Raw genomic sequence first — 26,530 nt, 5'->3', positions numbered from 1 at the left:
GTGTCTTCATGAATCATTTTACTCGATTCTCACAATCCTCCAAGGTAGGCACCTAGCAGGTTATCTCTCCCAGTCACAGAGGAGGAAACTGAGACCCAGTGGTATGTCCAGGGCCCACTGTGGCAGAGGTGGGTTTGTCCACAGGCTGAAAGGGTGGTGGGCAGCCAGGTCAGACTGTGAAGGCCAGTGATGAAAATACCCACTCCTGCCATCTGTAAGTCTTACGTAGTTACACCACATCATTGCCCTGGGTCTCCCGACAACCCGGCGCTGCAGACTGGGCAGGCACGCCTTTCACAGGCAGAAAGACAAGTCCCAGAGAAGGAGTGACTAGCTCATAGTAAAACGAGATTGCAGGGACTCCCTGGATGGCTTATGGCCTTGCCCAAGATGCTGCCGCCCTCCCAAGGATGGGCTAGAAAGAGGGGGTGGGGCGGCAAGAGAGGAGCAGGCCTTTTGGCCGCCTCTAGCCCTGCTTGTCTGTCTGGAACTGAGAGGTAGAGCTCTACTCCTGGGCTCAGCCAACGATAGGCTGGTCCTGGGGCCCCACACCTGCCCAGGCAGGACTCTTCAGGGCCTCTCCTTCCAACTGTGGAAGAAGCCTGTTTTGTCTGAAGTCCATCTTCTGCCCATTTCTGCCATGCCCCACCCCCTGCAGTAGAGAGACAAGGCCCCGGAGCTCAGTAAGCCCTGCACCAGGGGGGCTGCCACCCTTCCTCAGCACACTTTGCATCTCTCACTGCCCAGAGGACATGGAGCTAATAAATCCAGGGACATGAGCCCCATGCTGCAGGAGGCCAGGCTGGCTCCTTGTACATCCTGGGTACAGCCTCTGCCAGTGGTTTCCCAAACACCTGCCACCATCCCAGGAATGCAACAGGCAACAGGGTGTGGCTAGTTTGATATAGGCCTTCCCCACTATTAGAACAGCACCTCAGTGGGCAGGTTTGCAGGGAGTATCAATTCGGGAAGAAGAGAAACAGCTAAGCCTCTTGTGTTTCAAAGGAGCAGGACCCCACTTCCTGCACATCACACACCCCCTCACTGCACTCCAGCCCCACAGGGCCTCTGCACATGCTGTTCACGCTGTTGCCCAGGCTGGAGTGCAGTGGTGTGATCACCGTTCACTGAAGTCTCGACCTCCTGGGCTCAGGTGATCCTCCCACCTCAGCCTCCCAAGTAGCTGGAACTAAAGGCATATGCTGCCATAACTGGCTCATTTGTGTGTGTGTGTCTGTGTGTGTGTGTGTGTGTGTATGCATATGTGTGTGTATTTGTGTATATATATATATATATATATATATATATGTTTTTTTAAAATTTTTCCAGATACAGGGTTTTGCCATGTTGTCCAAACTGTTCTTGAACTTCTATGCTCAAGTGATCCACTTGCCTCAGCCTCCCAAAGCGTTGGGATTCTGAGGATGAGCCACTGCTCCTGGCCTCTTTTCTCCAATGTTATTCCCTGTCTGCATTTACTAGTTAATGCTTACTCAAATGCCACTTCCTCAGGGAGGCCTTCCTGGACCCTAGGCAAGGTCAGGTACCCCATTATGGGTTCTCGTAGCTCCCTGATCTCTCCATCACAGCAAGTAACACTTAATGTAAAGATTCATGTCTTTCTTAGTCCAGCTTTCCTAGAAGACTGTAAACTTTCTAAGTACAAGACTCACATCACCATGTGTCCTCAGGGCCATGTGCCTAACAAATAGCAGATATTCAACAAACATTTGTTGAATGAATGAATGAATGAATGAAGGAATATGTGATTAGATTACTCTTGTACCTCTCATACTGTCCAGTAGCACCCACAAACCCTGCCAGGCCCCACGCACTGGCCAGTCTGCAGGCCGGCAGGGTCCCAGGATAAGGCACTCCCTGGCCTTCTCCTCTGACTTCTACTGCCAGGTCAGGAGGCAGGATTGGAAGGTGAGAATCACAGAGCAGCCTGGGATATGAGAGGGAACAAACCATACAACCTAGAGGATGGGGAGCCACCAGCATCATCCACGAATGGGCACATGCACATACATGTACACACACACATGCACACAACACGTGTGCATACAGTGTGCATGCACATGCCCAAATGCAGTTGTAACATGTATGTGCACATGCACACAAGCACACACGTGTACATTACACACACATACCCCTGAGTATACATAGTTGCAAACACATTACATGCACAGGCACACGAAAGCATGCCTGGCTACACATACATCCCCATATACACCCCACAAGCATACCTCACATGCCTGCACACATATACACATATACACCCCTGCACATCCTTCCCCTGTGTGGTCATTGTTCAGAGCACATTCATCCTGGACCCTCCCTCCTTCCAGCGGGCCTTTCCTAATGGACACAGCTCTGGGCTGCCTTGGTATTCCTGCTTCCCTGAGCAAACTGCTTGAGTATCTCTGAAGTGGTTCCTCCGCCAATGAAAACACTCACACAGACAGCTCTGTCCCCGGAGGAGCTTAGGGCCCAGAGAGGTGAAAATCCACCTGGTGGTGCCACAGGCCCTAAGAGTCTTGAGTGTTACCTAAGAACACGATGCCGGGAGCGACCTTGGGACCTGTCCCCGTGGGTACCGCAGAGGGCACTTTCCAGCTGCTCTCTTTACCCTCAGTTCTGAATATTGCTGAAAGGACTAGGCTCAGTGGTCCCACATAGAACCTTCTGGATGGGCGGGCTCGTGGTTAAGAGCCTGTGGTTGGGATATGTGTGAATCTAGTTTAGTCACATACTAGCCCCGGGGCCCTTAACTCCCTGAGCCTCATCTGTCTCATCTGTAAAGTGAGAATAACAGCACCTACTTAACAGGTTAGAGATACAGTTGACCCTTGAACAGCACAGGTTTGAACTGTGTGGGTTTATTTATATGCAAATCTTTTTCAACCAAGTTCGGATGGAAAGTATAGAATTCCAGGTACACAAAACCCCTGTATATGGAAGGTGGCCTTTTTGTATGTTGGGTTCTGCCAGCACAGACTGTGTGGGTAGGGGTGTCTCCACTCTTTCCCTGCCACCAGTGGATGCCCATTTTGCTGTAACTGGGGGCTGTAAGACCTAGGGAACAGGGAGGTGAGAAGGTCTGGCCCTTCCACCCCAGCCAGGACACCTGGGCTGGTGGTGACAGCTCTCCTTATTCCAGCTTCCCCAAGCCACTGTCAAATGACCACCTTCCCCCAGGACAGGGGACCAGCCACTGAAGCAGGGCCACGCCAGGATGGGGGCTGGAGAGGCTCTGCTCCTGCCTTCTGTGCAAATTAAAACCTTTTCCTTTTCTTCATAATTTTTTTCCTGACACAACTGCCCATGAAACATTTTAATAACATCCCAGAAAAGGTCAGGGAGAAGGAATTTCACAGTCCCTGAGCAGGCAGCTATAACTTCAACCCCTCTTGTGGCAGAGGAGGTGGAGAGAATGGGCTGACCCTGGGTCTGAGCAGAGAGCTGCCGGGTGAGGGAGGGCAGGGTGGTGTGGAGGGTATGGCCAGAAAATACCCTAGGGAGACTGGGAGAGGATGATGGGTGGGTGGGTCACCCAGGATGTTTTTATAGCCCCTTTACAGGAACAGAATTCCAGTTTAGTCACTTACTAGCTCTGGGGCCCATTTTGCAGATGAGAAAATGAAGGCACTAAGAGTGGCATGCATAGGCCAGCACGCGGGGTCCCCACTGTCTCCCTGCAGGCCTGAGCTCCTTTAGGCAGGCAGTCCTGCTATGAAAGCTGTTACCTGATGAAATGGGCCCTCACCCTCCACGGTTTCATAAACCCTGGGGCTGGGGGCTTGAGAAGGGGTTGGGTGAGGCTTGGGTGAAGGCAGCCAGGAGCCCGGGGAGGCTGGCTGGATTTGCCGGCTCCGAGTGACCCACAGAGGAGGCTGAGCTCAGACCCAGGAGCTGCCCCAGCTCTGGGTGAAAACCTGGTGTGAGGGGCTCGGCTCGCATTCACCAAAGCCTACTCCCCAGCGCCAGCCCCAGACTGGGCTGGGCCCGACACAGCTGTCCTTGGCACCACCGGCCAAATACAACAGTCATATCACCACGTTTCCTCAGGTATTCAACAAACATTTGTTGAGTGAATGAATGAATGTGTGATAAAATTACTCTTGTACCTCTCTTACTGTCAGTAGCACCCACAAACCCTGCCAGGCCCCACACACTGGCCAGGCTGCAGGGCTGCCCCATGCCTAGCAGGGTCCCAGGATAAGACACTCCCTGGCCTTCTCATCTAACTTCTATTGCCAGGTCAGGAGGCAGGATTGGAAGGTGAGAATCAGAGCGGCCTGGGATATGAGGGAACAAACCATACAACCTAGAGCCACCAGCATCATCCATAATTGGCAAAGGTTTCTCCCATCACTTTCCAAGGATTGTGGGAACTTGGGACTACAAAGTGAGGAAACTCTCTCCCAAGCAAGAGCATGGGGAAGGAATCCCCTGACACCCACTGAGCCTGGATCTGACATTAGAATTTTTTGCCACATGGTCCCAGACCTTCAGGGGACAGAGCCTCCTCTCCCTCCCCGAGGCCACAAAAGCACAGGCTGTTGGTTTCCCTTTACCCAGTCATTTGAAGGTGGGTGGTGGGTAAAGACACACGCTTTGGGTCCAGAAAGCCGGGGCCTCTGGTACTTGGTCTCTGAGAGGCTGGAGGAGGGTCTAGGAGGCCTCAAGCGCCTGGTGATTTATTGCAGGGAGCACCTTGGCGAAAGCTGGAGGAGTCACAGGCTAGAGACATGGGGGGTGAAAAAAACAGCTGCCGCAGAATTATTGTTTACGTCTGACAGCCTGACTAGCTCGACATCTGTTTGAAATATTAATAACTGTCAGATGGGAAGGGCCTGGGGCTCAGTGCAGTTTCATACCATCTGTCTGTAGAGTAAACACACTTTAGATCGGGGTCTCGGTATCACAGGCAATGTCTCTGCTTGGAGTGGGGAAGGAGCAAGAAATGGAGGCAAGGACTCTGTGGTCCCAGGTGTGCAGGGAGGGGAACGCAGTGAGTTAAACTCCATGCCATTTATTGAGCACCGACTATGGGCAAGGCTCTGAGCTTGTGTAGCACGCATCTACCACTTGGATCTGCTTAGCATTCAATCCCTTGCTTTAGAATAGAAGCCCCTTCCCCATTCTCAGCCAGTCATTTAGGCGGGGCTGATCCCAACCCCTGGCTCCACTAGGGGGAGTATTAGCCCTCCCTGGCATCTCAGAATCAGGATTGGTTGATTGGTTCCAGGATGGCCCAACCAACTGGGCTGATGAGAATCTGCTGGAATCACAGCAAAAGAATTTTTCCCACTAGGGTTGATAAATTGGTAAGAAGTCAGCCTAGAGGTGCTGCTGCCTCTCTTTGCCAATACAAAAAAGCAGAGCCCAGTGTTGAAGACAGAGCCCTGCTCAACTGAGTGCCTGGATGTAGCCATGCCTGAAATCACTTGCACTTTTTTTTTTTTTTTTTTTGAGTCTCGCTCTGTCACCCAGACTGAAGTGCAGTGATGCAATCTTGGCTCACTGCAACCTCTGTCTCCTGGGTTCAAGCAATTCTCCTGCCTCAGCCTCCCTAGTAGCTAGGACTACAGGCACATGCCACCACGCCTGGCTTAGAGATGGGGTTTTGCTATGTTGGCCATGCTGGTCTGTATCTTCTGGCCTCAAGTGATCTGCCCACCTTGGTTTCCCAAAGTGCTGGGATTACAGGTGTGAGCCACCGCACCCCACCTAAATCACTTGCACTTTTTACATGAGCCGATCCTCTTTTGCTTGAACTACTTACAGGTTTCTATCCCTTGCAACCAAGAGTACTGACAGATACAAATGCCACTGGGAGGGCCCCTTGTCAAAGGGCAAGTCCAGCCATGGGCAGTGGGGAATGCCCAGGCACCTTCAGAAGCCCGTCCTTCTCTGGTGCCTGTGCTCAGATGGAGAGGGTGGCCCTCTTCAGGATGGTTGGCACCTTCTTACCCATTCAAGGGGATTTCCAGGGCTCCTGGCCTATCCTCACTGAGTCTCTCTCAGGGGAAAGGCAGGAAATCAGTGTCCTCAGCCCAGTCTTGTCACCCCCTCCCAAGATTGGCTCCTTTTCCATATTGCAGCCTAGGCCCAGGAGCCCCCTCATAAAGATTCCAGAAGCTTTATTTCATACACCAACAAACATAGCCTGGGTATTGAGGGGACACCTCCTTCCTTGATTGCCCAGGTCCCTTGGACAAAATCCCTCTTGGTGCCTCACCACAGTCGGCCCCAGAGCTCAGTGGCCCTACAGGAGAGTGGGGACTCACCAGGACTGTCAGCACAGAGGTCCCCACAGTGACGTTCTCGTATAGGCTGACGTTGTACAGTGGCTGGCTGAAGATGGGCCGGTTGTCATTTTCGTTGATGAGCGCGATCTTCACCTTGGCATAGCCCACATGGTCGGGCACACTCTCATTGGCAAAGAGCTGGGTGTGCAGAACAGGGGCCCAGGTAAGCTCCCACATGTCCCCTCCCAGAGTCCTTGTCCCTGTGAGTCCTCTCTGTGCCTTTGCCAGCCCCAGCCCAGAGCACCTGTTAAGAGTCTCTGCCCATCCCAGCTGTGTGCTACTGTGGGCCCATCTATCATTGCTCTAGGGATAGCCACTGATTCGGCTAGGGCAGGAGGAGCTAGCAGGGGCTCATCTGGCAGGAGATGGGCTGCAGAAGCTCCTGATGGGAGCCCGGTAAAATTCCACTCCATTCCTGGACACATCCTTGTCCTCCTTGGAAAGGGGAGATTCAGCCCAGCCTGTGTGATCTGTGATCTGTGAGTCAGATCCACAGATGGGCAGCTGTGGAAGGTGGATCTAAGGGAATCTTCTACCTTCCCCTTGCCTCCCCTAAAATCCACCCTGACCCCACTCCAAAGCACCAGTGAGCGGGGGCCTTACGTCAAAGTCGTAGCGGTCCACGGTCTCGTAGTCCAGTGGGATGGCCACCCGAATACGAATGTCTGCCTTCCCCTGGACGGAGGTCGGGGAGATGATGAAGTGGTGGGAGTTGTTCCCCACCAGGTACACCTCAAACATGCTGTTCAGGCCCTGGGTCAAGAGTGCAGAAGAAGCCAGTCAGGAAGGGCACAGTGGCCAAGGTCCAGATCCAAATGGGGAGCAGAGCCGCCCGAGAGTGAGCCCTGAGCTGCTCTGGATGGGGCAGTGGATGAGGTGCTGGGACGGAGCAGGGCTTTCCATGCACAGCTCCCAGACTCCATGACCTGCCCACATCTAGGCCCTCTGGAAACCTCTGTGTCTGATGCGCACAGTGTCCCCTCCAGGTGGTTTGGTTCACTTTCCATCTCCTGCTCCCTTTCTTTGCTCCAGTGACCCCAGCTGCAGAAGGACCGGCCAGCTGTAAGACCCAGCAGGGAGATGAAGGAAGGAGGAGGAGAGAGGGTGTGAGGGGAGTGGAGGGAAGAGAAGCAGTTAAGTGGCCATCACAGGCTTGGGCAGAAGAGGATGCTGAGGGACGTAGCAGCTACTGTCCTTCCCCTCCTCTGGAATGCGTCCATCGGGGAGAACACTGGTTTGCTGACACGCGAAATGGGAATAACCCAGAGCCTGAGTGGCAACGTGAACGGCCAGGGACCCCACGCCTTGGCCAGCACAGGGTGGCCACCCCCACCACAGGTTCTGCTGCATCCCAGCAGCCCAAGCCCACTGTTTCAGGGAGGTGGATGCCTCAGTCCAGTTCAGATGTTTCTGATCATTCTAACCAGGGCTGTGGCTCACAGAGCCCCTCAGATGCTACCTGACTCTCCCTACACAAAGCATGTGACATGACTGAAGTCTCCAGATCAGGGGGAGGAGACATGGTTGTAGGTGGGAGATTCAGCTTACTGACTCCCTGAGGTCTGGCCTGCTCAGAAAGTGATTCTATTTCCTCTTTCTGTCTGCACTAGGGGCAGAGGGATTCCCTGCACCCCCAAAGTCCCCTCCAACTGGGCAGGTGGCCTGTGATGTGTAACAGCCTCCTCCTGACCCCCTTGCAGGTGCCCAGTAGGTCACTGATCTTGGCTTTCAGTCCAGAAGCAGAAGCCTGGCTTATGGTGTATAGCCTGCCCCTAGCCTAGCGGCCAGCTCAGCCCCTCTGCACATAGGCCTTTTCTCTTGAACCAGTGGCTGGCAAGGGAAGCCTTCTCTCACTTCTTGGTTGCTTAGGGGATGTTGTGGGACTCCTCTCGGGAACCTGTTCCTGGTGAGATGGGGGCTGCCAGTCACCCTGGCCCCGAAGACTTTCCATGGTCCAACGGGATAGTCCCCGCAAGGCTGGTTCCCACCCACTCAGGTGGAGAGTTCCACCCAGAAATGATACCCCCAGTGAAGCCTGAGAGTTCACAAGATTCACAGGCCCCTGGGGCTACCCCCCAAATGTTCAAATGCACCTGTGCAATGAATGCATGCTCATGTTTACCCATCAGTCTCTTGGGTTTTTCCCATTTTAGCAAACTGGTAAATACACTTGCTGCATTTAGACTTTTCTTATGTCCCCTGTCACTGGCACAGAGGTTTGGATGGAGAGGTGGAAGCTGAGCTCCCTGAGCCCTCTCTTGCCAATTCTGGGGCCCAGGCAAGCTGCAGGGCTCCAGAGCCCCACCCCAAAGTGGCTCCCCAGAGGATGTGGGGGCAACGCTCCTCTGGGCCTGTTGGGCTGTGGAGGTTGCAGCGCTTCCTGGTATGGAATGCATCCCGTCAGATGGAAGGGACCAATTAAGTGCCCAAAGGGGCACTAATAGCTGAAGCCAGCAGGGTGTGACAGCTTTGAACAAGTGACACCAACTCCTCCTCTTCCCCGGAAATGTTAGTCCCGCAACCACAGGATCTGGGGGCCTGAGAGGGTGGGAGGGTTGAGCTGTGTCCTTCTCAAAGCCCCCTTCCCACCGTGCCCACCATGAGCCCTCCCCAAGCCCAGCCCCTGCCCTTCCGAGGCTCACTTACCAAATTCTGTCAGTGGGAGTCGGTCAGTCAAAGGATATGGAGACAGACAGAAGGAGCCGGAGAGGTATGGAGAGGAGGAAGGAACCAGAAGAGAAAAGAAGGTGAGACCCTGGGTCATGGGAGGGGAGGGACCCTAGGACCACACCCTAGAGGAGCAGCTGCCCCAGCCTCTGATGGGCCATAGCTTCTGGGGTTTGGAGGTGTGCTGTGTGAGTGTGCACACGTGTGTGCTGGGGAGCGGAGAAGAGGGACAAGCATGGGACCCAGAAGGAAGAGGCTCAAGGGCATGAAGGGTAAGGAGGTAAAAGGAGGGGGCAAGGACTCCTGTCTCCCTGATCTCTGTCCACTATCACCCAGAAGGCCACAGTGTAGGCTGGGAAGGGAGGGGCTATCCCTACACCCTACATTCCCAGACCCTTGATAAAATCCCTGCAGGAAACAGCCCCAAACACCACCATGCCCAGCTAATTTTTGTATTTTTAGTAGAGACGGGGTTTCACCATGTTGACCAGGATGGTCTCGATCTCTTGACCTCGTGATCCACCCGCCTCAGCCTCCCAAAGTGCTGGGATTACAGGCGTGAGCCACCGCGCCCGGCCACCATGTTTTTATTTTCCTAACATAAAAATGTCAGAGACATGATAAGCAGGGACGTGGCAAATTTTCCAGTAGTTCAAAAGTGTAAAGGCCACACATGCCTCTCCCTCTCCCCCTGAGTCCAGGTACCGATAAATCTGCCAGGGCAGCCACCACACCCCATTCCCAGGTCTCTTTCCCCAAGAAATCCATGGCTATATGACCATTTTGGGTATACGCCACCCCACTGTGACACTAACAGCATACTATGCATGTTGCTCTGAATCTCATATTTTCACTCAGAACTGCATCTTGGTGATTGGTCTGTAACTGTACACATAGATGATGCTGCTAACAAGGACGCTAACAGCATAGCACCTACTGTTGCTCAGGCACTATTCTAAACACTCTGTAAGTACCAAGTATTTGCCTCGTTTTCCTTAATGGCTGCAGAAAGCTTCCATCACTGGGTTACAGTTCCCTCTATGATTACTCTGGAATGTTGAGAGCCTCTTGAGGCTGTAGACCATGCCTCAGGCAGTGAAGATTCCCCTGCAGACCATGACACACAGTGGGTGCCCAGGAAGTGACTGGGCTTCTGCAGCCTTTCCTAGCGTGTTACTGCTGCTCTTCCTACGGATCCCTCCGGTGGAATTGAGTTCAGAGAGATTGACTGAGTGGCCTGAGGCTGCACAGGGAGCTGGTGGCAGAGAAGGGGATAAGAGGCCGGGCCGAGGCCAGGTGCAGTGGCTCACACCTATAATCCCAGCACTTTGGGAGGCTGAGGTGGGTGGATAACTTGGGGTCAGGAGTTCAAGACCAGCCTGGCCAACATGGTGAAACCCTGTTTCTACGAAAATACAAAAGAATTAGCCAGGCATGGTGGCACATGCCTGTAATCCCAGCTACTCGGGAAGCTGAGACAGGATAATTGTTTGAACCCGGGAGGTAGAGGTTGCAGTGAGCTGAGACGGTGCCATTGCACTCCAGCCTGGGCTACAGAGCAAGACTTCATCTCAAAAGAAAAAAAAATAGAAAGAAAGAGGCGGGGCCCAGCTCCTGGGGCTAGTGCACCTTCCCACAACCCCGTGCTGCTGCCCAGGCCAAGGAAGTGGAGCTCAGGTCTAATGCAGGCATTCCCCAATGGCAGAGCAAGTCCATGGTGTGAAATGCACTGGCCACGCAGTCAGCCATGTTAGTTACCAGAGCAATCTGAGATTTACCATCTGAGCACTCCAGGGCCCAATCTAACAGGAGGCCAAGCAGGGGAGGGTGCCCCAAGAAGGAGGGTTCTGAGCTGGTGTTAGAAACGAAGGAAGGTTATCTAGTTTTTTAGATGGAGTCTCACTCTGTAGCCTAGGCCGGAGTACAGAGGTGCAATCTTGGCTCACTGCAACCTCCACCTCTGAAGTTCAAGTGATTCTCCCACCTGAGTAGCTGGGATTACAGGCGCACGCCACCATGTCTGGCAAATTTTTGTATTTTTTTGGTGGAGACAGGGTTTTGCCTGTTGGCCAGGCTGGTCTCGAACTCTTGGCCTCAAGATCTGCCTGCCTTTGTCTCCCAAAATGCTGGGATTACAGGCGTAAGCCACCTTGCCTGCTCAGAAGGTACTATTTTCAGACTCTTTTGGACTGGCAGAAAAGGGATTCCAGGTGGAGAAAGTGGCTTTAAACACCGAGTTCTTGATCCTCGGAGACTTAGTGTGTCTCAATCACCTGGAGGGTTTGTTAAACTGCAGATTGCTCCCCGATTCTCCTCCCTCCCCCAGGAATTCCTGATTCTATAGGCCTGGGCTAGGGCCTGTGACTTTGCATTTCTAACCAAGTTCCAGGCGATGCTGATGCTGATGCTGATGCTGACGAAGCCACTCTTTGAAGAACACTTTCTTAAGTAAAGGCACAGAGTATGGAGAAGAATCATCAATGACTTACTATTAGCAAAGGGTCCATGTAGAGAAGCTTGGAGTCCCAGGCAGATGCCATCCTGAGGATGGCATTATTTCCATGAGCAAGCGGGAGCATTCTAAGCTCTGTAGCAGGGGGAGGGGAGGTAACATTGCAGCCACATGCAAGTCACACTGGTGCTGCCCTCCTCACCCCAGATGCACATCAGAATCACCCGTGGAATTCTAAAAAGAAATGCAGATGCCCAGAGCCAGCGTGTCATAATCTCTGGGGGCTAGAAAAAGCTGCGTTTTTCTGATGCTCTCCAGGGAACCACGTTGCACAGCCAGGGTTGGGAAGACATCACTGGGGCAGGGAGAGTAGCTTGGAGGCACCCACGGGAGTCCAGAAAGAGTTGAGCAGCGGGAGATGCATAGAGGGGTAGTTCTTTACAGGCCCCATACCAAAGTTGCCTGGGGAGCCTTAAAATAACCCCTGCCTATGCTGCACCCTAGACCGTGGAGACCAGACTGGGAGAGTGGGTGGAAACGCAGGCATCTGCATTCAGTAAAGCTCTCCAGTTATTCATTCCAACGTGTATCCAAGGATGAGAGCTACAAGGGTAGAACAGTGGTTCCCCAAGTGTAGTCCTGGGACCACTGCATCAGCATGACAGGGAGCTTGTTAGAAATGCAAACTTGGGGCCATGCCCAGATGTTCTGAGTCAGAAACTCTGGGGATCTGCCCTGCACTGTTTTAACAAGCCCTCCAGGTATGCTGATCCTCACTAATATCTGAGAACCACGGGGTAGGGTGATGCTGGGAAGGAGCAAGACAGAACTGAAGAGAATTGGCTTGTAAGGTACAGTGGATGAGCACAGAAGGCTTAGGAAGAGCCATGTGTCGGCTGGGGCGGCACCAATCGTGTGCAGGCTGTGGTCAACAGTGAGCGACTGAAAAGATGGTGTGAGGTCAGTGATGCCTGAGCTCAAAGATGCCTGGAAGATGGTGTGAGCTCAGTGTAGCTGCTGGTTAACTACCTGGTGAGGCAGGAGTACTCAGAGAGGACAAGCCCTTGGGACAGCTTCCTGACCCCTTTAGGAGCACTCCTGGGGACTCCATGAATGAGAATTGCTCCCTTCTCCTTGATCCGCTGCCAGGGGCTGGAAGCTCATTGATGCCAGACACTGCAGTGGTCAGGAAGCATGTCCTGAGGCCCTCGGGATCATCTACTGACCAAGTCCTCTATAATGCTCAGCCTGTTCCTTCTAGAACTTTACCAGCTGGCCAATTTCTGCCTGGTCTGGATTTGTGACTGTCAGCCCTCAGGATGGGTGTGTGTTTGAGAGAGATATTCCAGTTTGCTAAGTTGGTACAAAACCCCTACTGATTGCAGCCCTGTGCTGCTGAAACTTTTTTTTTTTTTTTCCCTAAGATGGAGTCTTGCTCTATTGCCCAGACTGGAATGCAATGGCATGATCTTGGTTTACTATAACCTCTGCCCCCTGGGTTCAAGCAATCCTCCTGCCTTAGCCTCTTGAGTAGCTGGGTCTACAGGCACGCACCACCATGCCTGGCTAATTTTTGTATTTTTAGTAGAGATAGAGTTTCTCCATGTTGGCTCCATCAACAGCTTCCATTTGCGAAGCCCAGCTACCATACAGGTGTCACACACCTTAACCAGAATCCACACAACAGCCCAGAGAAGTATCAATCCACTCCTTTTCTTGGAGAAGGAAACTGGGGCCAGAAAGGGTAAGTGTTCAGCCACACAGCAGCTAAGGAAGGACTGGAACTCAGGTCTGTCCTGCCGCCACCCCAGGGGAGTCAGAGCCCGTAACAACCCAGCTCTCCTGGCCCTCCCACTAAAGAACACTGCAGCTGGCATAGTGAACCCCTCCCTGTGCCACACGTGGCAGAAGGAGGCCCAAAAGAGCCTCAGCTCAGGTCAGGGCACGAAGCCAGGGCTGGTGGAGAGCATACCCACCTCCCTGCTAGGCCTCATCCATGCCCTTGTCCCATGGGGGTGGGGGGACTGCCTTCGTGGGGTGGAGGTACAGAGGAGGCTGGAGGGGTTCTTGAAGCTGCAGAGGGGTGATTTTGTTGGGAAGGGAGATAAAGAGAAACATCAAAAGGAGCCCCAGTGTGTGGAGAGGAGCCTGTGGATTAAATTCTCCTCCAGCTGGGAGAGGCGATGAGAAGGCTGATAGCGCCCACTGTGGTCCCGGAGCCGAGCCGGAGTCGAGCCACCACAGGCTGGGGAGCCGGCGGCTTTCTGGGGAGACCGAGGCGACAGCTTGGCTTTATTTATTTCTTAGGAGAGGAAGGACACATGAAACCCCTCCTGGCTCCCCGTCCGTCCCTCCCCATGTGGCTCCTGCACTTTTCTCCTGAGGGCTGCAGCCTTCCCACCCCCACGAGGGCAGTGCCTTATCAGCCGGCTGCCAGGAGGGCTGCCCCACAACTTCCCTAAGCCTGGCGCCTCCCTGCCTCCCGCTCCTGGAGGTGGGGGTTGGCTTTGAGAAGGGTCAGAGGAGCCACTGCTCCCTCCTAGTCTCTCTAAGGCTCCCAGGGCCAGCCCACCTGAGTCTGTCCCAGCAGAGCAGACCCACTCTGTGTGCTGACCCAGTGTGACTGTCAAGCTGTTTGTTGAGCTTATGTGCTGGGCTCTCAATAGACTCAGGTTGGCTGGCCCTGGGAGCCTTAGAGAGACTAGGAGGGAGCAGTGGCTCTTCTGACCCTTCTCAAAGCCAACCCCCACCTCCAGGAGCGGGAGGCAGGGAGGCGCCAGGCTTAGGGAAGTTGTGGGGCAGCCCTCCTGGCAGCCGGCTGATAAGGCACTGCCCTCGTGGGGGTGGGAAGGCTGCAGCCCTCAGGAGAAAAGTGCAGGAGCCACATGGGGAGGGACGGACGGGGAGCCAGGAGGGGTTTCATGTGTCCTTCCCCTCCCAAGAAATAAATAAAGCCAAACTGTGTGTGCTTTTCTTTGTGCCTCCAATGCTAGGGGACCATCAGCCCACCATATAAATTACAATGTGTCCTGGAGGAGAGCTTAATTCCTTTTCACAGGAGAGGAAGGACCCGGGTCATGTGAATGCAGGGTGGACTCAGGTGGCACAGCAAGGACCAAGGCCATCTTTATGTTTGGGGTGTGGGGGTAGGGGAATATCAGGGCAAGATAAAAGGCCAGGGCTGGCCGGGTGCGGTGGCTCATGCCTGTAATCCCAGCACTTTGGAAGGCTGAGGAGGGCAGATCACTAGGTCAGGAGTTCAAGACCAGCCTGGCCAATATGGTGAAACCCTGTCTCTACTAAAAATAAAAAAAAAAAAAAAAGCTGGGCATAGTGGCAGGTGCCTGTAATCCCAGCTACTCGGAAGGCTGAGGCAGGAGAATTGCTTGAACCTGGGAGGTGGAGGTTGCAGTGAAATGAGATCATGCCACTGTACTCCAGCCTGGTAACAGTGTGAGACTCCACCTCAAAAAAAAAAAAAGGCCAGGGCTCTCGTGAGGCACCCAGGGAGTTCTGGGTGGTGGGCTAGGGTGATACCCTCAGCCCAAGCTGGAATGGGGCTGAGAACCTGGAGTGCGGAGTGGGACCCCAGAGTCAGTGCCGCCCACATTGAAACCAACCCTGTCCAGAACTCGGGTCTGCCAGGGAAAAGCCCCATGACCTGAGCTTCCAGGGTGTAGAACCTTGGAAGCACAAGCTCTGGGGTTGAGCTTAGGCTCAGGTCCTGATTTTTAAGCTGTGTGATTTTTTACATACATGATTTTACTCCCTCGAGCCTTAATTTCCTCATCTGCAAAATGGGAAGAATGCAGCGTACTTGATAGGTCTACCGTGGGTGAACTGCCAAATCTTGGTCAAGCGTCTGGGATGGAATAAGTGTTCAATAGAGGGGAGCTATTACTATCATTATTGTTCTAGAAGCAGTGGGGGTAGGAAAGAGCTGGTTTCTAGACCATGGATGAGATGAGCAGGCAAAGGAGGGCAAAGGCTTGGCTGTGTGCAGGGGTGACAGGACCCACCAGTCCCACCCTGGGCATGAGGCTGCTGGTCTCCCTCCTTCCTTGACTGTACCTTCTGTTGGTCTGATCCATACCATTCAATGGTGGGAAATAAAAGTCCATTGAATATGTATTCTTTATCCTCCTTTGTCCATCCTTTCACTTAATTCACCCCAATCAGACATGGCAAAGAGGACCTCAGCAGGAGGCAGCCTCTTCTCCCTTTGCCTCAAAGCCAGCTGCTTCTCCCTCCAGCCTCTGCACTAAGGGGGATGCCAAGTCTCTCTGCCCACTGAGATGCCAGGATCTAGAGGGCAGTGAAAGGAGCCTGGCAGAGGACACTGTCTCCATTTCTGACTCCACCTCAACCCCTGGCAACCAGTAAGCCCACAATGTGGGTCACATGGCGGTGGCTCCGCCCTGCTGCCCCTTTCTCCTCTGCCCTCCAGGCCTGCCCTGCCACCTGTGGCTCCAGGCCTCCGTTTCTCCACCCTGGGAGTGAAGAGCCTCTTGGGCCTGCAGCAGGGTGAAGGACGCTGCCCTCGTTTCGGGCTTTCATCGTCCCACTTATGTCCCCTCCCCAAGCTCCTCTGTGGCTGAGGTCAGGAGTCCGTTTTCTCTGGGGCTTCCCTGTATTGCTGTGCAACTGGGGAAGGCCCTGTTTTCCTTCTGGGTCTTGGTTTTCTCATTTGCCACATGGGAAGCTTGGATGCTGTGGTGCTTTTTCTTCTCTTTGAGACAGAGTCTCACTCTGTCGCCCAGGCTGGAGTGCAGTCTGGGGACTGCAAACACTGTTCACTGCAGCCTTAACCTCCTGGACTCAAGTGATGCTCCCAAGTAGCTGGGACCACGGATGTGTACCACTATGCCCAGTGGATGTTTATTTTTTGTAGAGACAGGGTCTCCCTACATTGCCCAGGATGGTCTTGAACTCCTGGGCTCAAGCCATCCTCCCGCCTAGGTCTCTCAAAGTGCTGGGATTACAGATTTGTGCTACCGCACCCAGCCCACTGCATTCTTCCAGCTGCTTTTTATGCCCGCAGCCCAAGCTCTCTCTCCTGTTCCCCCATTTCTCTCTCCTCCCCTCTCGTCACCTCCTCTATGACTCCTTTGCTTGTTTCTCTCTTTATCTGCCCTCATTTCCTCTCCTCTGCTGGAGACAGAATGCTTATGTCCCTCTCCCCAAAATTCATGTTGAAATACTAACCCCCAAGGAGGGCAGGGCCTTTGGGAGGTGATTAGGTCATGAGGGCAGAGGCCTCATGAATGGGATTAGTGCCCTTATAAAAGGGACCCCAGAGCACCCTCGCCCCTCCAGCATGTGGGGACACAGTGGGAAGATGGCCATCTGTGAACCAGGGAGCAGGCCCTCACCAGACACCACATCTACTGGCCCCTTGATCTTGCTCTTCCCAGCCTCCAAAACCTAGAGAAATAAGTTTCTGTTGTTTATAAGCCACAGAAACTTACAAGCTGCACCGTAACAAGCTGCCTTATAGTGCAGCTTGTTACAGCAGCCTGCGCAGACTGAGCACGCTCTCTTCTCTCTCTCCTCTCCCCTTCCTTCTTCTAACCCTCTTCTCCTTTCCTTTCCTCCCCTTCTTGCCCTCTCACCTTCCTCTTTCCAATTTCTCCCTCTCCAACTCCCTCCTTCCCCCTCTTGCCCTGCCTCTCTCCCATTCTCCTCCCTCTCTGCCAGCCTCCCCTCCCTCCTCCGCAGATTATCTGCTGAATTCCACACACGCCTGCACAGACGGGATCAATCCCAGGCTGCCTTGCCTTCAGCTTATCTCTGCTCCAGATGATTGATTTTCCCTCTTTAAGGGTAATTTGCTGGTGAATTCCATGTATTGCAAAAACCCCTGTGAAATCTAATTCAATCCGATTGGCAGCTGGCACTTTGGGGAAGAATACCAGAGCGCCGTCATTTTCACTGTGGATGTGTGTATTATCTGTCTATAGAAGAAGGCATAAGGCGGGCAGGTCCTCCTCACCTGCATGTGCAGACTCCCCCCACCCTACTCCCTGAAGCCAGCCTCCGTTCTCCTGGGAAAAGAATTATAATGTGCTTTGGGTACTTGCATTAAGGCAAATGAGGGGCAAGTGCTTTTGAATTCTATTTCCCTAATTTGCAGCCCACTGCCCCAGTGCACTATGGGAATCTTACACTTCCAAAGCCCAGCTATACTTTGCCACCTGTCTGTACCCACTCCTGTTCCTGGGCACAGACGTCCAACTCCCGGGACCCAGCCAAGCCAATGTCACATGGCATTGTCTCTCTTCTGCATGCCAGGCCCTGGGCCTCTAGGGGCTAGAACAGTCAGCCCAGAGGGTACTTCCCGAAATGAAGTGGCCTTAGAGGAGCTAGCCAGGAGGGCTGGCCTCCCCTCAAGAGTGCCCGTGGGTACGGCCAAAGGGCAAGCTTTATGTGGAGATTGGGGGACACAGGGTCCTTTCCAGTTCCACAGATGGAGCAGCTGCTGCTGATACAGCCACCTGGACTGGTAATTCATGTGCAAAGGACAGAGGGAACCACAGAGGATTTATGTGGCCTGAGTTCTTAACTCAAGGACACCATGCTCTACCCCCCAGCCACCTGTGATCCCAGGGGAGCCAGGCCATGTCCTCTTCCCCCACGCTCCAGCCTGGGCTCTGTTTGGAAGGCACCTGCCCCACGTGGAAGACTCAGCAATCCTTCGTGGCCCTGTCTTGCAACCCTGGGCAAGCCTCCTAGTAGCAGTGGCCATATTTCTAGCTTCAAGCTCTGCCACTCTGATCAGAATCTGCTAATTTGAACCTCACCTCTATCTACCTGGCCTCAACCCCTTCCTCACTCCACTGGCAAACTCTGCACCCAAGGTTTGGCTGGAGTTGGGGCAGGGGGCTAAAGTGAGGTGTCAGTGTTCTCAGAGATGCAGTGAGAAGAGTCCAAAAGAGTCCAGGGGAAAAGGATTTGTGCACTCAGGTCTGTCCCAAGCCCAGAACTGTCCTGCCACTCCTTCTGTGGCCCCTTCTGGGGAGAATTACAGGGCCTGAGAGGCAGGGCCACAGAGAAAGGGTACTTACTGGCCTCACCAGCCTCCTGGGTATCCAGCCCTCTGCTTTCTGGCCAGGCCCTCTTGAGGCCTCCAGGCAGGGAGCAGGGAGGGCCAGGGTGCAGAGCTGGGAGCTGGCTCTCCCACTCAGCAGCTGCCTGGCTCTGTCTATTTCCCATGCTAAAATGATTTCCCTCTTCCCACAGAGAGAGAAATGTGTGGCCAGGCAAAGAAATCTAAATGCCTTATGGAAATCAGGAGGGGACACCGCCACAGCTGCTAATCACACCGCTTAGTATTCCACTGCCTCTCCACCAAGAGTGAGTCCACCTTTCCTGTGCATTCGGGTGGCAGAGAGGGAGCTGAGAAGAGTGGAGGGGACAGGAGAGGAAGAGAGAGGCCTGGCACTGGCCTGCTTTGTGACCTCATGCAAACTGTTTGCCCTCTCTGGGCTGCCTTTCGAAATCAGGAATCCCACTGTCATAGGAGGCCATGAACTTGGTGTCCTGGAACCCTGCGAGCCAAGAAGGAGCAGGTAATTTCATCTCCCTCTCCTTTCTAGCCCTCTTCTAAGGGGACCTACCCAGACTTGGGTCCCCTTCCCAGTGAACAAAGACACACAAATATCTTAAGAAATGGGTCCTGGGCTGGAACAGGGTGCTGGGATCCGGGTAGAGAGGTGACCATCCCTGGTGACAGCCCTGCATGTCACTCAGCTGCCCCAGGAAGGGCTGCTCAGGCCTGCAAAGGGCCCCTCCTACTCGACACTCCTACTCCTATTCCCTATCTTTGGGGCAGGGGGCATGTATGTGTATTGGCCACATAGTTGGTACGGGTGAAGGACAAAGGGATGAATGAATGAATGAGTTGAATGTGTTTGTTTATCTGCTGTGGATGTGTGAGTATGAGAAAAAAAATCAGAAGATGGAGATAGATACAGAGAAGGAAGGGTGGTGCTAGGGTGTGAATGTCCCCTGCAAAATTCATGTTGAAACCTAATCCTCAATGTGACTATATAGAGAGGTGGGGCCTTTAAAAGGTGAATGGATCACGGGCTCTGCACCCATGAATGGACTAATCAGTTCATGGATTAGTGGATTAATGACTTAATGGATGAATGGGTTATCCTGGGAGGGGAACTAGTGGCTTTATAAGAGGAAGAGAGACCTGAGCTACTGCATGAGCACGCTCAGCCCTTTCACCATGTGAGATGCCCTCCATCACCCCATGACTCTGCAGAGTCCCCACCAGCAAGAGGGCCCTTGCTGGTGGTGCAAGCAAGCCCCCCTGACCTTGGTCTTCTCAGCCTCCATAGCTGTAAGAAATAAATTTTGCTTCTTATAAATTACTCAGTTTCAGTTATTCTGTTATACGCAACACAAAATGGACTAAGACAGGTGGGAAGGCGGGTGAGAGAGAGTGAGCTAAGGAGAGAGTATTGATGCAAAGAGAGACTAACAGGGAGAGAGAGGGCATGCAAAGGTGGTGGAGGGCGATCAGGTGAGGAGCTATATTGCGGTAAAGATGGAACCAGGATGGCCTGGCTGCTGCCCAGCGGGGTGGCAGCCGATGTGGCAGCTCCCATTTTCTTCTCCATCTAGCCTTCCCCCTCCCCCAGCCAGTCCTTTTGAGCTGTCATTCCCATTACTAAAACTCTAAACCACAGCCTCATCCCAACCCCTGCCTTTCCTACAGACCCCACATCTAAGCAGACTTGACCCCTCGTCCAGTCCCCACCCATTGGTGCCCTCTGCCATAGCCCACTGATACCATCCCCATTCTCCATGTGTCCGGATTAATCAACCTAAAGCACAGCTCTGAGTACATCACTTATGCTCAAGGACTATCTATGGCTCCCAATTGCCTGCTGAATTAGATTAATCTCACAGCGGCATTCAAGGCCCTGTAACTGACCTTTCTAGCTGCACAGAGGGTATGAACTACGTACTTGCTGATTTAATGATGGCGGAGAGAAGGATGGGCCTATCTTAGTCTAGAAGCCCACCAGCACCACTGCTCATGCTGGTACCTCTCACTTCATCCTTTTTGGGGGATGGGTGGAAGGTATTTCATAATTTATAGTTTATTTTCTTAATTAACATGTCATAAAATTTTTTTATGGATTTTTTAATGGACTTTTTTTTTGGAATTAGTTTTTTGTTTTTTGAGATACAGTCTCACTCTGCATTCCAGGTTGGAGTGCAGTGGCGTGATCTTAGCTCACTGCAACCTCCATCTCCCGGGTTCAAGTGATTCTCCTGCCTCAGCCTCCTGAGTAGATGGGATTATGATGCGCCCCACCACACTCAGCTAATTTTTGTATTTTTAGTAGAGGCGGGGTTTCACCATGTTGGTCAGGCTGGTCTCGAACTCCTGACCTCGTGATCCACCCGCCTCAGCCTCCAAAAGTGCTGGGATTACAGGCGTGAGCCACTGCGCCTGGCCATTTTTGGTATATAGTTCTATGAATTTTAACACATGCATAGATTCTTGTTACCTATCCCCTCCAACCAGGACACAGAACAGTCCCACTACCCCCAACACTTTCTTGTCCTGGCTCTTTACAGGCACCCCTCTCCCACCCCTGGCCACCTCTGACCTGTCCTTTGTTCCTCTAAGTTTATCTTTTTGAGAATGTCATGGAATTATGCAGCACAGGGTATTAGCAAGTGGCTTCTTTTAGCACAATGCCTTTGAGACTCCTCTGATTCTCAATTCCCTTTAGTGATGTTTATTTAAGCACAGTCTGTCCCTGTAGGACTATTTAGCATATCTGAGCGATCTGCAGAGCTAGAGAGGAGACCTCTAGCATCCCTCTAAGAAGGTTGGCCACCTGGTGTGCAAGAGGGCTTTGGAGGCAGGAGGGAGAAGAGGCCCAGGTAGATTAAGAAAAGAAAAGAAAAGAAAAAAAATCCTGGTATGCCTGCTCTGTAAATGCTAGCAGGTTTGGACATTTCCTAACAGGGGCTACCACAAAGAGGCATTATGCCAAAACCAGAAACAGACTAAGACACGCATGCTAATTTGCCACTGCTGAAATACGTTAGGGCTGCCTCTAAGTCTTCTGAGTCTGGCCTCTGTTCCTGCGTACTCTATTCCCCGCCTCAATCTTCCCCCTGTCCTTCAGCGCTCCCTCTTGGTCCTTTTCCCCTTCCCTTGGGGGTGGCTCCTCCATTATCCTCATCTGCCCTAAAGTGAAATGTCAGGGTATCCTGGGGCTTCCCAGCACCCACCTTTCTCTCTGCTCTATCCACATCCCTTTCCCAAGTGAACCCAGCTAGACCAGTGGCTTTATTTATTCATTCATTTGTTTTAGGTAGAGTTGGGGTCTTGCTCTGTTGCCCAGGCTGGAGTGCAGTGGTGTGATCAGAGTTCACCGCAGCCTGGATCTTTTAGGCTCAAGTGATCAACCAGCCTCAGCTCCTCAGTAGCTAGGATTACAAGTGTATGCCACCATGTCTAGCTAATTTTTAATTTTTTTTTGGTAGAAATGAGGTCTCTTCATGTTGCCCAAGCCAGTGTCAAACTCCTGGGCTCACACGATCCTCCTGCTTTGGCCTCCCAAAGTGCTGGGATTACAGGCGTGCCACTGGTGGCTTTACATACAGCTTGAGTGTTGGCAACACTTTCATTCCCACCTCCAGCTGGGATCCACATGGTGTCGCTGGGGTTCTAGAGGCTCCTGAGAACCAACGGTTGGATTTCTAGAATCTGGGAGAGCCTGCTGAGGCCACGCTGGCAGCCTGAGATTGGCCATCGAGGAGCATTGACACCACAGAGATCACCAAATGCTATGAGGCAGCCCCTCCCCACCACCCAGGCCCCAGAGCTGCTCCTAGGTATTCACCAGCACAGCCCATGCACCTTCTTGGCATCTCCATCTGGATGCCTAACAAGCATGTCAGACGTAACATGCTGGAAGTGAACCTGTGGATTCCATCATCCCCTCACCAAGTCGACTGCTTTACCGTATCAGGAAGTCAGAATTCCATTTTTCTAACTGCTCAGGCCAAACACCTTATGCAGTCACTCTTAACTCCCTCCCTCCCCCTCCTCATATTGGCAAATCCCATTAACTCTCCCTTCAAAAGAGATCCAGCGGCTGACCACTCCTCGGCCTCCACACGCCCCATCTGAATGACGGCAATCACTCCTAGGAAAGGCCCCTGCCCCTCAGGGTCTACTCACCCACCCTCACCCCTGGCAGACACAGCATCCCGTAAAAAATTTTTTTAGGTTGAGTGCGGTGGCTCACGTCAGTAATCCCAGCACTTCAGGAGGCCAACGCAGGATGATCTCATGAGGCCAGGGGTTCAAAACCAGCTTAGGCAACATAGTGAGGCCCCCATCTCTACAAAAAGTTTAAACATTGGCTGGGCACAGTGACACATGCCTGTAGTCCCAGCTCCTGGGGAGGCTGAGGTGGGAGGATCACTTGAGTCCAGGAGTTTGAGGCTACAGTGAGCTATAACTGCGCCACTGCACTCCAGCCTGGGTGAGTGAGTGAGACGCTGTCTCAAAATAAAATAAAACAAATAATAAATGTTTTACAAATTGAGATAAAATTCATATAAGTCACCATTGTAACCATTTAGAGTGTACAATTCAGTGGTTTTTACTACATTCACTAGGTTGTACAACCACCACTGCCTCTATCTAGTTCAAAAACATTTTTGTCTTTCCCGCCAATGAAGCTTTGTGTCCACTAAACATCACACCCCATCTCTTTCCTCCAGATCCTGGCAACCACTAATCTGCTTCCCATCTCTCTGGATGTGCCTCTTCTGGACATTTCCCGCACGTGGAATCATCCACCGAAGGGCCTTTTGTGTTTCTCGGGGCCATGCCTGCTGTAGGCGGGTCAGGGCTTCATTCATTCCTGCAACAGCTGAAAAATGGTGCACTGCGTGGAGGCATCATATTCAGTTTCTCCACTCGGCAGCTGATGGGCGAAAGCTGGGTGTCTTCCGCCTCGCGTCCCGCCAAAACCTCGCTCCTGTCACATCACTGCCTGCCTGCTCCTCTCAGGTGGCTTCCCATCTCATTCCTGTGACAGCAAAGCTCTGACCACAGCCCTGGGCCTCTCCGACCTTCTCTCCCAGCCCGAGGCCTCCTGCTGCAAAGCAACCGCACCTGCCCTTCCCTCTGCCTGAACGTTCTTCCGCCAGATATCCACAGAGACTGTGTCCTCTCACTTCACCCAGGCCTGTCATCATCTTAGAGAGGCCTCCTCTGACCACCTATCCTCTCCAGGATTCCCTTAATCCCCTTCCCCATGGCTCTTGTCACCACCTGACATCATATGTATTTGTTTGTTTCTTTGGTCTTCCCTCATTGGAACCTGGGGCTGAACTTTGTCTGCATGGACCCTAGAATAACATCCGACACCCAGTAGGTGTTCAACAAATATCTGTTGAATGAATGAGGGAATGAGCCGATCCTATCTCCCACTCAATGTGCAAGTCCCTCGAGGGCATCTCTTTCTTGTTCCTGCCCCAGGCCCGTGGGCACCTGCTACCTGCATGCTCTGCTCGCTACCAGGCATCTCTTCCCTTGCTCTGTGAACTTCCCTAAAATATTCCCTCTCTGAGCCTTGATCTGGCCATGTGAAAACAGCGAAGATATCATCTGTGTGTTGATGCTAGTACTAGTCAGAACCAGGGAGGGGAAAACGTGCTCTGAACCTTGCAATCTGGGATGTATACCTGTGACAACTCTGATGTTGAAAATTTTATCTCAGGCCGGGCGCAGTGGCTCACGCCTGTAATCCCAGCACTTTGGGAGGCCGAGGTGGGCGGATCACTTGAGGTCAGGAGTTCAAGACCAGCCTGGTTGACATGGTAAAACCCCGTCTCGACTAAAAATACAAAAATTAGCCAGGCGCGGTGATGGGCGCCTGTGATCCCAACCATTCAGGAGGCTGAGGTAGGAGAACCGCTTGAAATGGGAGGGAGAGGTTGCAGTGAGCCAAGATCGTGCCACTGCACTCTAGCCCAGGCGACAGAGTGAGAATCTGTCTAAAAAAAAAAGACAAAATTTTATCTCATTCTCAATTCCTTTGTAATGAATTCCTTTTTAACAAAGGGAGAAACTAAGGCCTGGAGAGGAAGAAGGGAGGGACTGCCCTAAGCCTGCACGGACAGAGCGAGAGCACAGCTGTGACACCTTGCCTGGCCATAAAATGCCTTGCCCTCTGCCCTGCGCATGGCCCCATCACTGCACCATTCATCCGTTCAGGGGACAGAGTTAGCAGGTGCCCAGGCAAGCAGAGCCCAGTGTGGGCTGGGGAGGAGGCTTCTGTACTCCTGGTGGCCCACTCTTGCCACAGCTGCCCAGCAGGACTCTGCCGGTTCCTGTTGCTTGTTGATTAGGACATTTCTAAGAACCAGCAGACGTCAGCCTTGCAGCAAAACCCATGATGGTGGTGATGGGGTGAGACACACAGGCACAACTGTCAGCAGAGCTGTGCTTACCCCAGCCTTGTTCAAGATGGGGAGAACAGGACACCATCTGCTACTGTTAGGGGTATGAGGTGGGGTGGCCAATGGGGCAGGCAGGGGGGGCATGGGAGGTTCTAGGGTAAAACTGGGCTCACTGGCACCCAGAGCGAAGGGGCACCAGGGAGGGCACAAGCCAGCCAAGAGGTGCTAGGGAGAGGAAGAGCCACGGAGGGGAAAGTTTGCCAGCTCTGCTTCTGATTCCCACGGGGGTCTTCAGGAAGCCCCACCGCTGCTTTGAGGGGGCATGACTCCATGGATAACATGATTCTCACTGCTTCCTATGGTGCCAGCCCTGCTCAGGAGTGTGGGTGATGGTAGGGTGGGGAAGGAGCCTGCCAGGGTGGTGGGTGAGAGGGGAACAATTCCCCAAATCCAACATGAAAGATGAACTCCAGCTGCCAGAGGGGACTCAGGGCTGGGAGCTGCAGAAACTGGCGTGGGGAGGAGGTGAGGGTGGGCACTGGCATGGCACACAGACCCTGCCTCACATCCCCCGCCAGGGCTACGGGCTTGGGGTAAACAACATGCTAGTTAGATTTACGAAGAGACTAAATGAGGAGGTGTCTGATTCATGGCAGAGGACACCCTTTGGTCCCCAGGGAGGCTGGAGCTTAGCATGCTGGGAGGAAGCACGCCATAGGATGCAGCTATGGACAGAAAAATCCTAATAATCATCACCATCACAATAAGAACCTAGTGAAGGCAACTGGGGAGAAATTAATGGGAAAGGCACAGTTGGGGCTGTCTGCTCCCTCTAGCTTCTCTTCCAGAATGGCTTTGCTTTGAAGTCAATAGATATTTTCCTGGAGAGACTAAATCTTGGGGGAGGAACCCTAGAAATGTAAGCTGAAGCTGTGAGACAACCCAGACCTTGCAAACGGACCCCCGCCTGCTACCAGGGCAGAGGATGGGGGAACAGAGATGCAGAGAGGTGCTCACCAGGATCCTGGGAATCCCAGGTGCCAGCTGTGTGGAGATTGCTTTGTGTGAATGCTCAACCCTTGCTACGAGGTCAGGATCACCAGAGAACCTTTTCAAAATAAGAGCAGCCAGGATGGGCTCCCTGGCTTCCAGCATGGGGGGAGGCAATGAAGACCCCCACTTCTCTGCATGCCTTGCCTTGGCTGCTCCCTGGACAGGGGCCCTCTAACTCCACTTTACTTCATGGATGAAATCACAAGCTGGTGAGAGGTATAGAATGTTGGAGGCAATCCATCCACTTCCTTTTTCCAGCCAGATCCCAGTTACCTCCTTTGTGGAAGGAGAAAGAAGGGTCTGGAAAACAGGACAATTGTACATCTGAGAGTGCAAACCCTACATCTGCCCCAGGGGATGCTGGCAGCCTGCCTCCTTCTTTCCTCCACCTGACTTCACTGCTTCTAAAGTTTGGTTTCTAATTCAAGTTGCCTAAGAGACAGAAAAACAGAGGCCCGTGCCCTGGGTCACACCGGCAGTGATACGGAGCTTTTAGGGCAGCTGCAACCGCTCTCTGGGGTGGCACAAATGTGCACTGACTGGGTCTCTCCCACCACGCAGATGCTGGGGTGTAGATTTCTGGGGT

General features: G+C 53.0%; 1 protein-coding gene across 6 annotated transcripts in view; it reads right to left on the bottom strand.

Moving 5' to 3' along the window:
- Positions 1-26,530, bottom strand: part of CDH23 (cadherin related 23) — a 418,948-nt gene that overhangs the window by 165,317 nt on the left and 227,101 nt on the right. For all 6 annotated transcript variants that reach the window (XR_004262173.1, XM_032256272.1, XM_032256266.1 and 3 more), the window contains exons 12-14: positions 8,964-8,969; positions 6,921-7,070; positions 6,297-6,455 (exon numbers count right to left, since the gene is read on the bottom strand). Coding sequence is in view for 5 of the 6 variants with exons in the window: in XM_032256272.1 (XP_032112163.1) it covers positions 6,297-6,455; positions 6,921-7,070; positions 8,964-8,969 (315 nt within the window). In the remaining variant the exon portion in view is untranslated. The remainder of the gene's footprint in view (positions 1-6,296; positions 6,456-6,920; positions 7,071-8,963; positions 8,970-26,530) is intronic.

The sequence above is a fragment of the Sapajus apella genome, unplaced genomic scaffold, assembly GCF_009761245.1.
Source record: "Sapajus apella isolate SASKATOON/1434 unplaced genomic scaffold, GSC_monkey_1.0 scaffold94, whole genome shotgun sequence".
Taxonomy (NCBI): Eukaryota; Metazoa; Chordata; class Mammalia; order Primates; family Cebidae; genus Sapajus; species Sapajus apella.
The sequence above is the reverse complement of the archived record's forward strand: the minus strand, read 5'-3'. Positions and strand labels throughout refer to the sequence as shown.